Source organism: Oncorhynchus masou, chromosome 1, assembly GCF_036934945.1.
Source record: "Oncorhynchus masou masou isolate Uvic2021 chromosome 1, UVic_Omas_1.1, whole genome shotgun sequence".
Lineage (NCBI taxonomy): Eukaryota > Metazoa > Chordata > Actinopteri > Salmoniformes > Salmonidae > Oncorhynchus > Oncorhynchus masou.
The window spans coordinates 37,411,161-37,423,992 of NC_088212.1; the positions used below are offsets into that span (position 1 = coordinate 37,411,161).

At 40.5% G+C, this 12,832-nt stretch overlaps 1 protein-coding gene and 1 long non-coding RNA gene across 3 annotated transcripts in view; one reads left to right on the plus strand and one right to left on the minus strand.

Annotated features, from left to right (window-relative positions):
• Nucleotides 1–1,008: 1,008 nt before the first annotated feature.
• tbx1 (T-box transcription factor 1) lies at nt 1,009–10,583 on the minus strand. 2 transcript variants are annotated; one of them, XM_064970746.1, is made up of 8 exons: nt 9,719–10,583; nt 7,940–8,279; nt 5,703–5,804; nt 5,285–5,456; nt 4,563–4,718; nt 3,011–3,078; nt 2,634–2,734; nt 1,009–2,105 (listed from the first exon to the last, which is right to left on the minus strand). In XM_064970746.1, exons 1-8 carry the CDS (start codon nt 9,903–9,905, stop codon nt 1,720–1,722), a joined length of 1,512 nt encoding a protein of 503 aa, XP_064826818.1. In that variant the 5' UTR covers nt 9,906–10,583; the 3' UTR covers nt 1,009–1,719. The 2 variants fall into 2 exon arrangements, with proteins under 2 accessions (XP_064826818.1, XP_064826809.1); XM_064970737.1 differs by having other exon boundaries at nt 7,940–8,330.
• LOC135543469 (uncharacterized) overlaps nt 8,903–12,832 on the plus strand; it is a 45,179-nt gene continuing 41,249 nt past the window's right edge. Inside the window, exon 1 of the long non-coding RNA XR_010456218.1 lies at nt 8,903–9,049. This is a non-coding gene — a long non-coding RNA (uncharacterized LOC135543469). The remainder of the gene's footprint in view (nt 9,050–12,832) is intronic.

A 12,832-nucleotide genomic window follows, 5' to 3' on the forward strand; every position in this document is an offset into this window, starting at 1 on the left:
TATTGTCTGTGTAGAAGAGACAAAGTGGGTATATTTCTGGGAAGTCAGATGTTTGGCTGTATGACCTGTTGTTCATGGTTAAAGCTATTCCCGCTCCTGATATTGTAGATGATTCTAAGTTAAAGTTGAATGTTGATAATACGTTTGAATCCATACTGCACTATTTTGTTTTCTCAATAATTTAATGTAGCAATTGCACAATCTGATTTATACCGTGGTCTGACCAATTGATATCTGGTTGCAAAAATATTTTGTTTTATAGCCTACACTTTTTGTTTAATTTGCCAACAATATTTTGAAATATATATTTTTGTAAATCAAAAAATTGCATCTAGGCCTACACATGCTTATTACATTTAAAGATAAAGTGTTTTTTGTTTCAGAATAAGAAATGTTTGATTTAATACATTTGGGTTGGATAGAATTCCTGATTGAGTATCACATTTTGTTGCTGGGTTGCTCAATGGCATACCTAGTTGATTTTACTGTTTTTTGCCTTTATTTTCAGACACACACACACACACACACACACACACACACACACACTTGCACACACAATCCACATACACACACTTGCCCACACACACAACCCACATATATACATGTGCACACAGAACACACACTTGTGCGTGCCTACACACACACACACAATTAAGGGGCTTGGCCTTTCCATGTGTGTGTTTACCTTTTGGAAGTATGGTCCTATTACTGTGCAACTATGAGTGTGTATGTGTAGCGTGATTCCTCTTCTATGCAACACACAATTTGAATAATTCTGTAGACCCAGGTGTGGATGTTGACCTTTTGAACTGTAGCATATCGGTCGGTGTTCAACCTAATGTTTAGACAGGTTCCAAGTCCCCTCTCTCTCACACATACACTGAACGCCATAATCCAACTGGGTAAATCCAGTATGAGGAAACAGAATAATGCAATCAATGAGGCAAGGTCTTTCCTGGCCCCGTGATAGCGCACAGGCAGGGAGGACTCGTGCTTTATGAATTAAAAGTTAAGAATGTGATGTTTATTTTACAGTTACAGAACAGTCATGCTGCTGCTTTATTTACTTAGAATTGCTGCAAGTCAGTGCCATGGTACAAGCTTCTCAGGGCTGCATCTCAGGATGGTTAAAAAATCAAATCCATTTTTTTTCTCTAACAAAAAAAAAACATTTCAAAGGCATTTTAACACCTATCTGATGAGCTCAACATGCAAATATCTTGTATATTTATGGAAGCTTGATTGACTATATAACATATGGCTTTTTTGAAAGCAAAAAAAAAACAAAGTGCATCCAACACAAATAATAATTTCCAGTCCGTGATAATGCATCATCCATGTTTTAAGAGAGGGCTCACTGTCTGCTTCAGTTTACCTCACAAGAAAAAGGTACCCTCATATAGAGCTATTGCTGTCAACGTTCAGAGGTCAAGACAGACCCCTGCTTGGGCTCAGAAGGCAGTCTGTACTTCCTGCCAAGATACGTTTCCCTAAAATAAATACGGAAGTTTTTGTCTCTCTGAGGGGTGGAGGGTATCCAGCAACAGGAGCGCACTGCGCAATCTCCCGACTCACTTGACATTGCATCAGCCATGAAGACAGAGTTGTGTTGTCCCTCCCCTCCTGTGTGTTTGCTTTTCCACAGCGCTAGCTAGCTAGTAGCGGTGGCCCAAGTGTGTCGGCCATGGGCAGCGGCTGCCAGCTACAGCTAAACATTCATTATCTTGGCCCGTAGTCATAGTTAGATGGGGCGCTGGTGGCAGAGTACATGTTAGCTGTGGCTGGGTTCATGTGGTGGTGGTACGTGTGTCCTCTGATGCCGGGTAAAGGGTACGGCGATGGCCGGGTCTTAGCCCCAAGGTAGTGTTCGTAGGATGTGGGGTACTTGTAAGGGTGGTGATGCAGGGTGTCTGGGGCCAGCGGGTGGCCGTCCGGGGTACGCAAGTCGTGGGGAGGGCTGGGCCGGCCGCTGGTGAGGGGGACGGCGTGGAGGCCTCCTGGGATGGGGAGAGCGGGGCTGAGGACGCGTGACATCAGCTGATGGGCGGGGTCGGCGTGCATCGGCGTACCACTGGGGTCCCGGTCGTAGTCCCGCCTACTGTCCTCTAACGTCAACAACAAACAATAGCAGACAGTCAGAACCTTTATTTAACTAGGCAAGTCAGTTAAGAACAAATTCGTATTTACAATGAGGGCCTACCCCGGCCAAACATTAATCCAGACGACATTGGGCCAATTGTGCAATTGTGATACAGCCTGGAATCGAACCAGGGTCTGTAGTGATGCTTCTAGTACTCAGATACAGTGCCTTAGACCTCTGCGCCACTAACACATTAGCCAAGTCAAGAGCAAGCACACCAAAGCATCCTGATCTGTGGTAATACAATGCATTGCTATAATTCTGCAATCTACATTGTGAAAGTTCCATTTACTGTAGGTGATATCTGTTCTATATTTTTCATGGATATTATGAAAGCAGTCCTTTTACTCGTATTTCAGTTATAGTATTGCTAAATTAAGATGAAATGTCTACATTTGTTCTAAAAGATCTTTCCTGGATTAATTTGGTCTCTCGGTGAAGGTAATGAACTTGTTAATTATATTCCTCATCTGAGAAAGGGAGGGCTACAGACCTTTTTCTGAGCTGTTCTGCTGTGGGGGAGACGACATTGGGTTCCTTGTTCTTGCAAAGGCACTCATAATTGGCAGAGAGCCTGGCCTGTGATTCCTGGGCCTGGAGCAGAGAGAGTGAATTCAGTTACACTGTCAAATATTTTGTGTGTCAAAAACACCAATAGCTTTATTATATTAAGATAGAGGATGCACATTAACAGAGCCACAAGACACAAATAATTAAATGGGATTTATTTATGTATGACATTGGCTGTAAATAGACTAGCACATTTCATATTCACTGGGTTCATTAAAACAAGTTGATGCAGTTTTGTGAAAATTAATCAGATTGTTACTGATAAATTGAGTAGACCTAAATGGAGTTAAGTTTTCTCACCAGTCCTCCGGATCACAGTCCCTGAAGCCCTTTGCAAAAGGATTACTGGCGATTTTCAGCTGCGTGATCTACAACCAGAAGGACAAAGTCAGGTAAACCTCCATGTCAAAGTGGAAAGTCCAACCCAGAACAACACGCATTACGTGCGGCGTTTAGGTTATGATTAGAGTTAAATACATAACATTCGAACGTGTAATATTCACGAAATATAATGTAGCCTACGCCTACTCAACACGAAAAAAATTGAGCGGAACGTGTATCTGCCTATGGCGTGATATAGGCTTAATTAACTAGTGAGGGTCAAAGTGTTTACTGTTACGTTGCCATAAAGAACGATGCTATAGCCGCTCCCCTTTTCCATTGTATAGAAACATGCCTATTATAATCAACATGTTAAAAGGTAGGTAAGGAATCTTTTAACATAGTTTACAAATATAAAACGTATTTTTGTAATATTGACTAGGACTATACCTACAGAATTACAGTTTAGTCATAAGAAGTGTTTTATTGTGGCCTTGACACTGAATAAAAATGTCAGCTGAACATGTCATTTTTAATAATTGACGAGGATAATAGTTTTGTACATCCGCGAATGAAGTTATGTGGTCATGAATTTCCGGAATGAGTTGAACAACAAAATGAATGCCCCTTAGTTTGCGTAGAAGACCAGTTGGATACGAAGGGGTCAAACAGATAGAACGCATAGCAGGAAAGACGGAGGAAAAAAGAGAAACTGGACAGCTGTGCAGGGGCATCAGTGACACAGATCATTTTCAGTCGCAAAAATATCACGTAAAGGAATTATGTTCTGCTATTTGATACAATAAAATATTTTGTGAAAAGTTAACGGGGATCAAACTGAAATGGGAGGGATCAAAAGACGAGGGAAGAATCAGATGTTCTGGTAAAATGAATAAGGCTTTTTTTTTCACGGTCAGAAAAGCGTTGTTTGGCCTATAGCCTATTTCTTAAATATGTTTGTCATGTCTTTAATTTAAAGCTTGTCAGCATAATCCATAATCTATTTCACTGGGGTATAAATACCATTCTTAGTAATTTTCTTTACGTGGCCTACATTGTTTTATGAAATAAAGCCATGTTTTCTTGCAACGGATGCTGTTAGGTTGTGCCTTGTTCGAAATATGGAAGGGTCAAATAATGCATATATGAATAAAATATATATATTTGCGATCCTTGCGTCAGTTATAGGCTATTCGTTTGCCAATATAATTATTTATCCTGCAAATTATTAGGTTAATTACTAATCTAATACAAGTTTATAACCTAACGGATTCCTATTCGTTTTACTTCATTATTATAGAAATACAGGGAAACAGGCTGGCCCCACGATTATCCTGTTGTTTATTGCCTGCTGATTTATATTTGGCCTCATTCATTTATACTTTTTAAATTGTCCCATGATGTAAAAATACTGCCTGTTCACGAAATACAGTGTAAAACTAACAACAATAACAACCATATATTATCGTGTTATAAAATGTTACAATGTGTGTTATTATATCTGCATAGCACATAGAGGGCGATATCTTACCCTGTGGTTTTGGTATGCTGTTACCGCCGTGAACCGTGTTTCCTCAAAAACAAAGGTCTTGTAATTCTCCTCCGCATACTTCTCGCTGTCTTTGCGTGGGTCCACATAGACGACGTGGAACCTTGGCTGGTATCTGTGCATTGAGTTTAGAATTATCTGCAGGGGGAGAGAGAGGAATAGGTTCGGCCTATTTTACTTAACTCAATGGACATTTTGTCGATTGTGATGTCTCTAGATAGTGTTTTCGAAACCCCATGTTGGCTCGTCAACGCAAAGGTCAGTTAATTAATGAATGAGCATAATTCTAATGGAAGTCAATAGATTTTCCGCACTATAGGCCTACCATTTTACGCACAACAAAATGTATCAAATTACGCATGGATTAAAATGATCAAAAAGATGAACTAGACCTATACAATTACCCAGAGCTATCCAACACAAATGGGTAAACTGGAAAACTGTTGTTGTGTAGTTTAGGAAACGTTAAAAAAATCTGCCGTGGAAACTATTTGGCGCACAGACATACACATGTGCAGGTATAGTTATTTTGAATCATGCTTCTCTTTAAAGTCATTTGAAAGCAGATACAATCAGTTCAAATGAATACTTTCAAATAGTATGATTTCATGTGACATGTGGCCTATAGGATATGGGCTATAACGTCTTACTCAAAGATACACGTTTTATTTAGTAAACCAGGGTCTTCGCTGCAATACACTTACATGTCCATTGTCATCCAGTAAATTGTTAGTGAGTTTTAGTTTATCGAAAGAGACTATCTGCTTCATCCACTGTGCGCCCTTGGCTGGAGAGTCCGGGTGGTAGTGAACTCTCCCCGGAGTAGCAGGGTCAGCTTTACCCGCCACCAGCCACGATGAGCTGTGGAAAGCATACCTATGAAAGGAAGAAGAAACACGAGCAACATTTTCACCGAGTTTGCAGGGGGTCTCAATGGATTGTAATTCCTACGTTCTGTTTTCCAATTAAATGCATTGTCTCGGGCCTACTGTGAGTTGGATGCACGTCCACTGGAACTATAGGCCATGGCCCTACACCACTGCAGCTAATGTTCACTGGCACAAAATATTTCCCAAGAAAAGTGTAGATTTGTATCTTGTTCATTTGGTAAATAAAACGTACCTGTATCTTTTGTCGTCGACTGGTAAGAAATCCATTAGCAGCATGTAGTCTGCCATAGGATCCATTCCAAATATTTTCACTTGAAACGTAGGAAACATTCGCCTGACAGAGAAAACACATGGATATATTCAAATCAGTTTTCTTTGACTTGGCTCTATCATTGTGTGGGCTAATCTGCAAGTGTTTGTCACTGGGGTGTACTTGCGATTTTGAGAAATTCCCATCAGGATATGAGCAATATGTTGTGATATGCTTTTTGATAACATATTGGGTTTTTACAACAGTCGAAAATATTATTTCACCCGCAGCCACAACCGTATTGTTATGTTTTTGGGGGGTTTGTTGTTGCAGTAGGCCTACATGATGTTATGACGCCTTCCTATTCAACAAAAAAGCAGGCCCGGGATTTTAGGCCTATACTGTGTATGACGCGATTTAATGGGTGGATAAACGACTTGCTACATTTTTGGTTAACCCAAATGACGCTTAGCTTTATATAATACTGCACATCCACTTGCATTTCTCTTCTACCCTTTGATGGATTCCAGTCATTTATACGCACGAGGGGCTGTCCTTTTCCCCCGTCTCTTTAATAAATATGCCTACTTTCTCTTTCTCCTGTTCACACTCGCATGAGGGGTGTATCATACCGTAAAACGTTTTATTGTGTGTGGAGTAAATCGCCAAACCAGTGAAAGTGATCCTAAAATCACCGCTCAATTAACGTCAGTGTCTATTCAAGGCTGCAGTTGTGGATAGGTGAGGTTAAAGTAGCTTTTAAAGTACCCTCCCTCGGATCCTGTGTTGCTTAGTATCTCGGGAATGACAGATGTTTTTCTGCTGTCACCCTATAGGTAAACTGAGCCGGCGTAAATGCCGTCTCTTATGGAGCACAAATCCATAAAACACAACTGTAAATATTGAATTTAAAAAACGCAGTTATTAAAACTTAACTGATAGATATGGCAAGTGGACCTTAGTCATACAGCGAATTAATCGATATGTTTTTTGACTGGTATTACAATTCCAATATTGTGTTACTCTGTTGCCTATGAGAAAGCATAGAAATCAAGTTATATTAGAGCAAGAAATGGGTTATAGGCCTGTAAGTTTACTATTATGTGGAATGTTTACAGTAGGAAGTTATTTTTATTGGAACATCGGCCTATTTCAAAACTTTCCCTAGCTTTTGAAAAGCGCTAAATTGCTGCATTTCAGGAGGGTATCAAGAGGAAACCGTAACCGTAAAATAACTATAGCACCAAAGGAACCTCGTTATTCATTGCCCGAATAAAGTCGAATTCTGGACCGTTTTTAATCTGTTTGAACAATCTAATGTAGCATCCCCTAATTCAATGTTTGAGTGCCGCTGCTTTGTTGGTTAACGCATATACCCAAGGCCTACTGTGACCCTAATGGTCTTATAACGATCTGTGACATTGGCGCGTAAATCGGGGTTTAGGGTTCCAGAAATAAATGCCTTAGGTATGGTGTTATGACTCAGAATAGGAAAGCTCAAGTTCACATTTTGTGCGGTGGGCTTATGTCAAGGAAAGCACGACCCATTTAGGGGGAAACAGAAGGGCATTTACCGGTACAATTCCTCTCTAAAATGCATGCGTAAACTGTTGGATGAATATCGTAATATTATTCAGTCGGAAATATTGAGCTTTCTCTGCGCAAGCATGTAGGACGTTTTGAATGTATTTGTGGGGAAATAGCATAGTCTTAATTGTATCTACTACTACAAATAAAAATGCTTAATTTAAGAGAATGCTTAACATACTAATATGCTAATAGGCATATTTGATTCCGTTCCAATCTGTCTAGAAATGTTATCAGGGCTGTCTGTCTATTGGCTGGAGTTAATTATATTATAACACTACAGAATATTCCTTAAATTGTTTATTAGTGAATAATATGTCTAGGTAGTATAGTAACATGTGACGAGCTATTAAAAAAAGCATGATCTGAAAGATGTTTTCAGTAGATCCAAAGCCTGTATATTGCTGCGTAATTTCCATTGCATCACACCAACATCAATTTGACTATACACACCGACTTTAAATATCTCCCAACATATCTCATGATTTGCGTTGTATGTGCGAGCTCTCAGGGGATACATTTGAAATGGGCAACTAAATATTTGTTAATGTATAACATAAGCTCATATCTGGAGGCCCAGTGCACCCGAACCCAGTGAAGCCTGCATGTATCATGGTGTAAATTCCACTCACCTTCCAGCCTTGGTAACGATCATCTCTGTTCCCAGCTGATTAAATTCATCCCATAAAGCTTTCATCTCCAACTGAACGTTAATGTTGGCCACCTTAGGGTTCTTTTTCACCAGAGACTTGCTGTTCGGCGTGGAGCTGGAGGACGACGAGGAACAGTTGGAGGTCCCGGTGTCGCTGTGCTGGGCCTGGGCCGGGTTCGACCCCGAGTAGTTGTAGCTGTGTTGAGCGGCCGGGCAGGGCTCAAAGTGGGTTTCATGTTGGCTGTAGGGGTCCCCGGGGGACGGGGAGAGATGGTAACTTCCTGACGTGTTGAGGCTGCTTAGGCTGCTAGTAGTGAAGGCTGCAACATCGCAAAAATGGGACAGCTGCGTCAGCCACGGACTGGATATTGCTGAAATCATTCCAAAAGCTGGATTTTACTATATGCGTTGTACTTGTGGATAGAAATAAAACAACAACTCTGAAAAGCAGTTGTAGGCTCGCGTTGTTTACTTCAACGTCAAACACCCTTTATAAATGTTCGCGGAGTTTTACAATAGTGTGTCTTAGTGTTTTCTGCGTTCATTAATCATCGCTGTTGCATCTGATGCTGTAATAAACCACAGACTACATCCTATTACAGTTACAGAATTCGATCGCAGCATTTCTCGCAAAACGTCCAAATAGTGAAAAAAAGCTGATTCAGAACTTTGTTTTTTTCGGCGACCCTAATTATAATTCCCAGTCCTGATCAGAAATGGTTTTGTAGAACTATAACCCTGTGCACACGCAAGTTGTTTTTTTCGAGGGATTGTGTTCAAAAGTATTCCAGGCGGCCTCTGCTCTGCTGCCCTACTGCAGTATGATACACTGCAATCCAGACTTCTTCTCTCTTATCTAGGGCCTCCCCTTCACGATAAAAACGGGTCTTATTTCTATTTAGATAAGGAACTGCAGGTAAAGTCCCTTTCCCCGCCTGCCCTGGGACGAGACTGATTGACAGTGAAGTGCGCCCCTTTTTAATGGGCTTTCCGGCACCCATTTACTTTTGGATAAGGGAATCGCCCACATCGACTTCCCATAACAATAGACGGGATAGCTGGCACAGTGGAGGGTAAACGTTTTTACAAGGTAAACAAACACTTATTTGCATGGACAAACAAACACATAAGGTTATTTCGAGGTGAATTGTATGTTACATTGTTTTGCCAAATGGAACTGGGATAAGGGAAACATATCAATGTGTTGGAATAGGCCTATCAACTGTTTTTACCATTAATACGAACTGGTGCCCCATGTAGGCTACCCCGGCCACTAACTTCCCGTTCTCTATTTTCAAAATGTGTTATCGTGCTCTTTTCTTCTCTGAAAGTAGTATTTACGAACTCACTGTGATTTGAAATGCAACTGAAATCCCTATTTTGACAAGATATGTCAGTTCTATGAATATAGGCTACACGTAGCCTATGATTACTGGGTGTTTTATAAGTTGTGATTCGTTTATTAGTTATAACTTCTTATCGTCATATGCATCATAATTCTCCCCGAACCTTCCTATTGCCTACTGGGTGTGACTTTTCGGGAATATCTCCTTCTACTTTTTTTTAAACATTCTACTCCAGTATCAACATTGCTTAAGTTATGCATTTCATATCTACACTAACGCAAACATGGTTGCTCAATTTGAGGATATTACGGGAACAAGATCACATCTACATGTAACAAGAACCTGAGATGATCAACAAACAAACTTAACGCAGGCAAATATTTACACGGTTATTGTTAAGACCGCGCTCGTACCTTCCATTTCCCTGGTGACAGTGCTGTAGTGCATTTTCAATGAACTGTAACAGTCGTGCTGGTGTTGCTTGTCCAGGCCAATGCCGAGTTTGTCAAATGTTGCGTTTCCTGCTTGCTCTGCAGCTGAAATCAGAGAGGCTATACTGAAAGCATTTGCCTTTGGAGAGAGGGGACCGCTGTCGTCCATAGGCGAGAAATGAAGTCGAGAAAAGCCGTCTCTCCTCTGCTTCCTTTATGCTCTATTCCAGAAAGCAGGAGACAAGACACAATGCACAGGAACATACGCTACAATAGTTATAGTTTTACATTTCGCCTCTAACATTCGTTGGTAGCCTATTCGGGGACCTTTCGGCGAAGTAGGCTATGAGTAACTCCGCTGATTTCAAAGCAAAGTATTCCCACTGAATCTTTTTGAAGATTTGAACAACTTTAAAAACTTTTCCCTTGCACGAATTCAATTGATATGCCCAAACACATCCACTTCTATTAAAACATCGTTCATCCGCAGAGAGCTGTTCCCTTCTTCCCCCATTCGATGGCTGGGTGATGTCATAAGAGTTCGCTAGTCTGTCTTGAGGAGAAGCTGCCGCAGAGAGAGAGAATGTCAAAAGTGAGAGCTCCACGCCTCCCATGCAGGGCTCGAAAAAAAGTGTGCACGCTTTGACTGGAAGTTCTATTTGAATAAGACCTTGTCAATCAATGTGCTAAATGTTTTATTAATTTTTCAACAACAAAAATGTAACGTCATTGCGGATGTCAGACTTCAAAGTACTGCGATTGTACAGTGAATTATATGTTTAGGTTATTTGGTTGTGCAAGGATAGCGCGCGTAATTTCCAAATAGTCTACTTTGGACATGTGGGCGTTGTTGTCCCCTCCTGTCTAATGAACTAGCCTATGCATTGTCGTGTTGTCATCCATACTTTTATAGAGGTAGGAATAGTGTATTCATTTAGGGTTATAGTCAATGAATTCACTCCCACTCACTCACACATTAATTGTACGCATTGCCTAGTTGGTGCAATGTCTGGCCCAAACCGAAAGACCTACATGATCTCACCACCAGACAATTTTAAGCAATATGGATAATATCATTATGATGTGTCCACTAAATGCATTTTTTTTTACATCTCGTAACGTTTACAGATTTTCTCAAACGTAGGATAATGTCGTTTGTGGCTGGCCATGGTGGACTGTAAACAAAGTTCAGCGCAAGTGTTAATGAAGTCACGAGGGGCTTGGGCTGCTGTCCTGGGAGCCTGTCTGTAACGCAAGGAGAGCTGCCATCATGCACGATCTTAGGCACTTTACCATTATCTTGCGTTTACAGTAGGCCTATCGGGTTATCAGCTTATCAAGCTTCATAATTAATTAATAGTAACAAAAGTTATGTTTTGTTGAGCTTCTGCGATAGCAACTGGGGTTTAGTCTAATTTACACTTGGGCGATTGAATGACTTGCGGCCCGCAGCGGGCTACTAATGGGATAACCTCGTTAGCGGCACCGCTGTTGTCTTTGCGGATTAGCCCTATTTGTTTTGGATGTTTGTCTTGGTGCTATCGAGCATAAATAAACTACTGTGGTGAACTGTTGTTTTTAAGTGTAGAATTATACAGAACTATTTGGATCGTTAATATATTTAGCCAACATAATTAACTAATGCAAATAACCCTGGAAAGGGACACATGTATTTAACAGCCAGCAATCCCTGATGTATTTTTATATTTGTTTAATTACGACAGTATCTAAACATATAGGCCCTACACTTAAGATGTATGTTGTTATACAGTAGCAGGCAGCTTAAAATGCATAACCATTTGATAGCCTAATAGACCTAAACCAGTTCTAGATAGGATATAATACACAATGATGTGTTTTTATTGCTGTGTTCCTATATAGTCTATAGGACTATCTGTTTACTATGCTATATTGATATTTCAAGAAAATGCAAGACGAACAACGTATCAAGTAGTCCACCTCAATACAACGCGGCCATTTCCTTATTTTTATCAGATGATGCCATTGATACCAACTCACTTCATCATTGCCAGGTCGGAAGCGTCCTTTGTAAATACCCAGGTGATAACAGACAAAATACAGAACCTGATAAAATAGGAAGACTGTTTAGGAATTCGATTGAAGGCCTTGGCGCTCTGGTGGGAGGAGAATGAAAACAGTGGACTTATTCATGCGTTTTGCATGAATAATTAAAACGAGTTAATAGATACATTTCCGAATGATTGAGAGAAATGGTTTATAATATTAAAACATATATTTTCATTCGGCTACCAGGACACTTGAATGGACATAGTCTAAACATCTTTCCGAATGAGTTTCCTGATGTTGAGCCTGTCAGTGTTTTAATTCCACTCACAAACTCAATTAGACTATAAATGTTAAACCCTATAAACCTATAGGTAGGTTATATAGGACTACTTTCACATCGCGAATAAGAAACAACATAGGTGTTAACCCAACGCATTGGTGGATCGGCTATACTGCACCAAACGGTTAACCCCTTTTTAATGTCCATATTAATTGTAATTATAATGGAAATGTTTCCTGAACATTTGACTCGGGTATTTTACATTTATTCAAAGCGTGGTTAGTTTCGCGGGACTCCACAGCCTCGGCCATGTTTCCTGTTATAACTCCTGCTGGCTCCTCACTCTACACCAGGTGTGCCTGTTGCTTCTTCGCATAGCTTACCGTAGTACCTCTAAAAAAAATTGCAGTTCTGTCGTGCGCAGTGAGAAGCATCCCGTCGTTGTTACTAGTGTGTTATGGAAAGTAATTAGCAATAGGCCTACATTAGCTCTCCAGTCTCAAGGTGCAGCACGACATCCTCCTTAGCATATTCCGATTCACTTCATTGAGCACTTGGGGGGAGGGGGGGGGCAAGTTCCCTAACCGATTAACAGGCAGCTCAACCAATTTGGAATTAAATTAAACATATGAATTTTGTGAGGCATCCAATGCCAGTTCGTCAAAGGATCATGTGGTTTTCACGAGCGAACTCCTTTATTTTGTAAAACAAACATTCAAAGATGGTTGAAAGGAGGTGAATGTTGGAAGGTTAGCTAAACCTAACCTTGTTTAATCACGCATTTTCAG

What these genes read in the sequence shown, in the direction of transcription:
- tbx1 (XM_064970737.1), bottom strand. Translation starts at nt 9,905, where the DNA reads ATGGACGACAGCGGTCCCCTCTCTCCAAAGGCAAATGCTTTCAGTATA. An exon ending in CAGCATACCAAAACCACAGG is followed by an intron (nt 3,079 to 4,562) that starts GTAAGATATCGC and finishes TTCTGGTTGTAG; the next exon opens with ATCACGCAGCTGAAAATCGC. An exon ending in GACTGTGATCCGGAGGACTG is followed by an intron (nt 2,735 to 3,010) that starts GTGAGAAAACTT and finishes TCTCTGCTCCAG; the next exon opens with GCCCAGGAATCACAGGCCAG.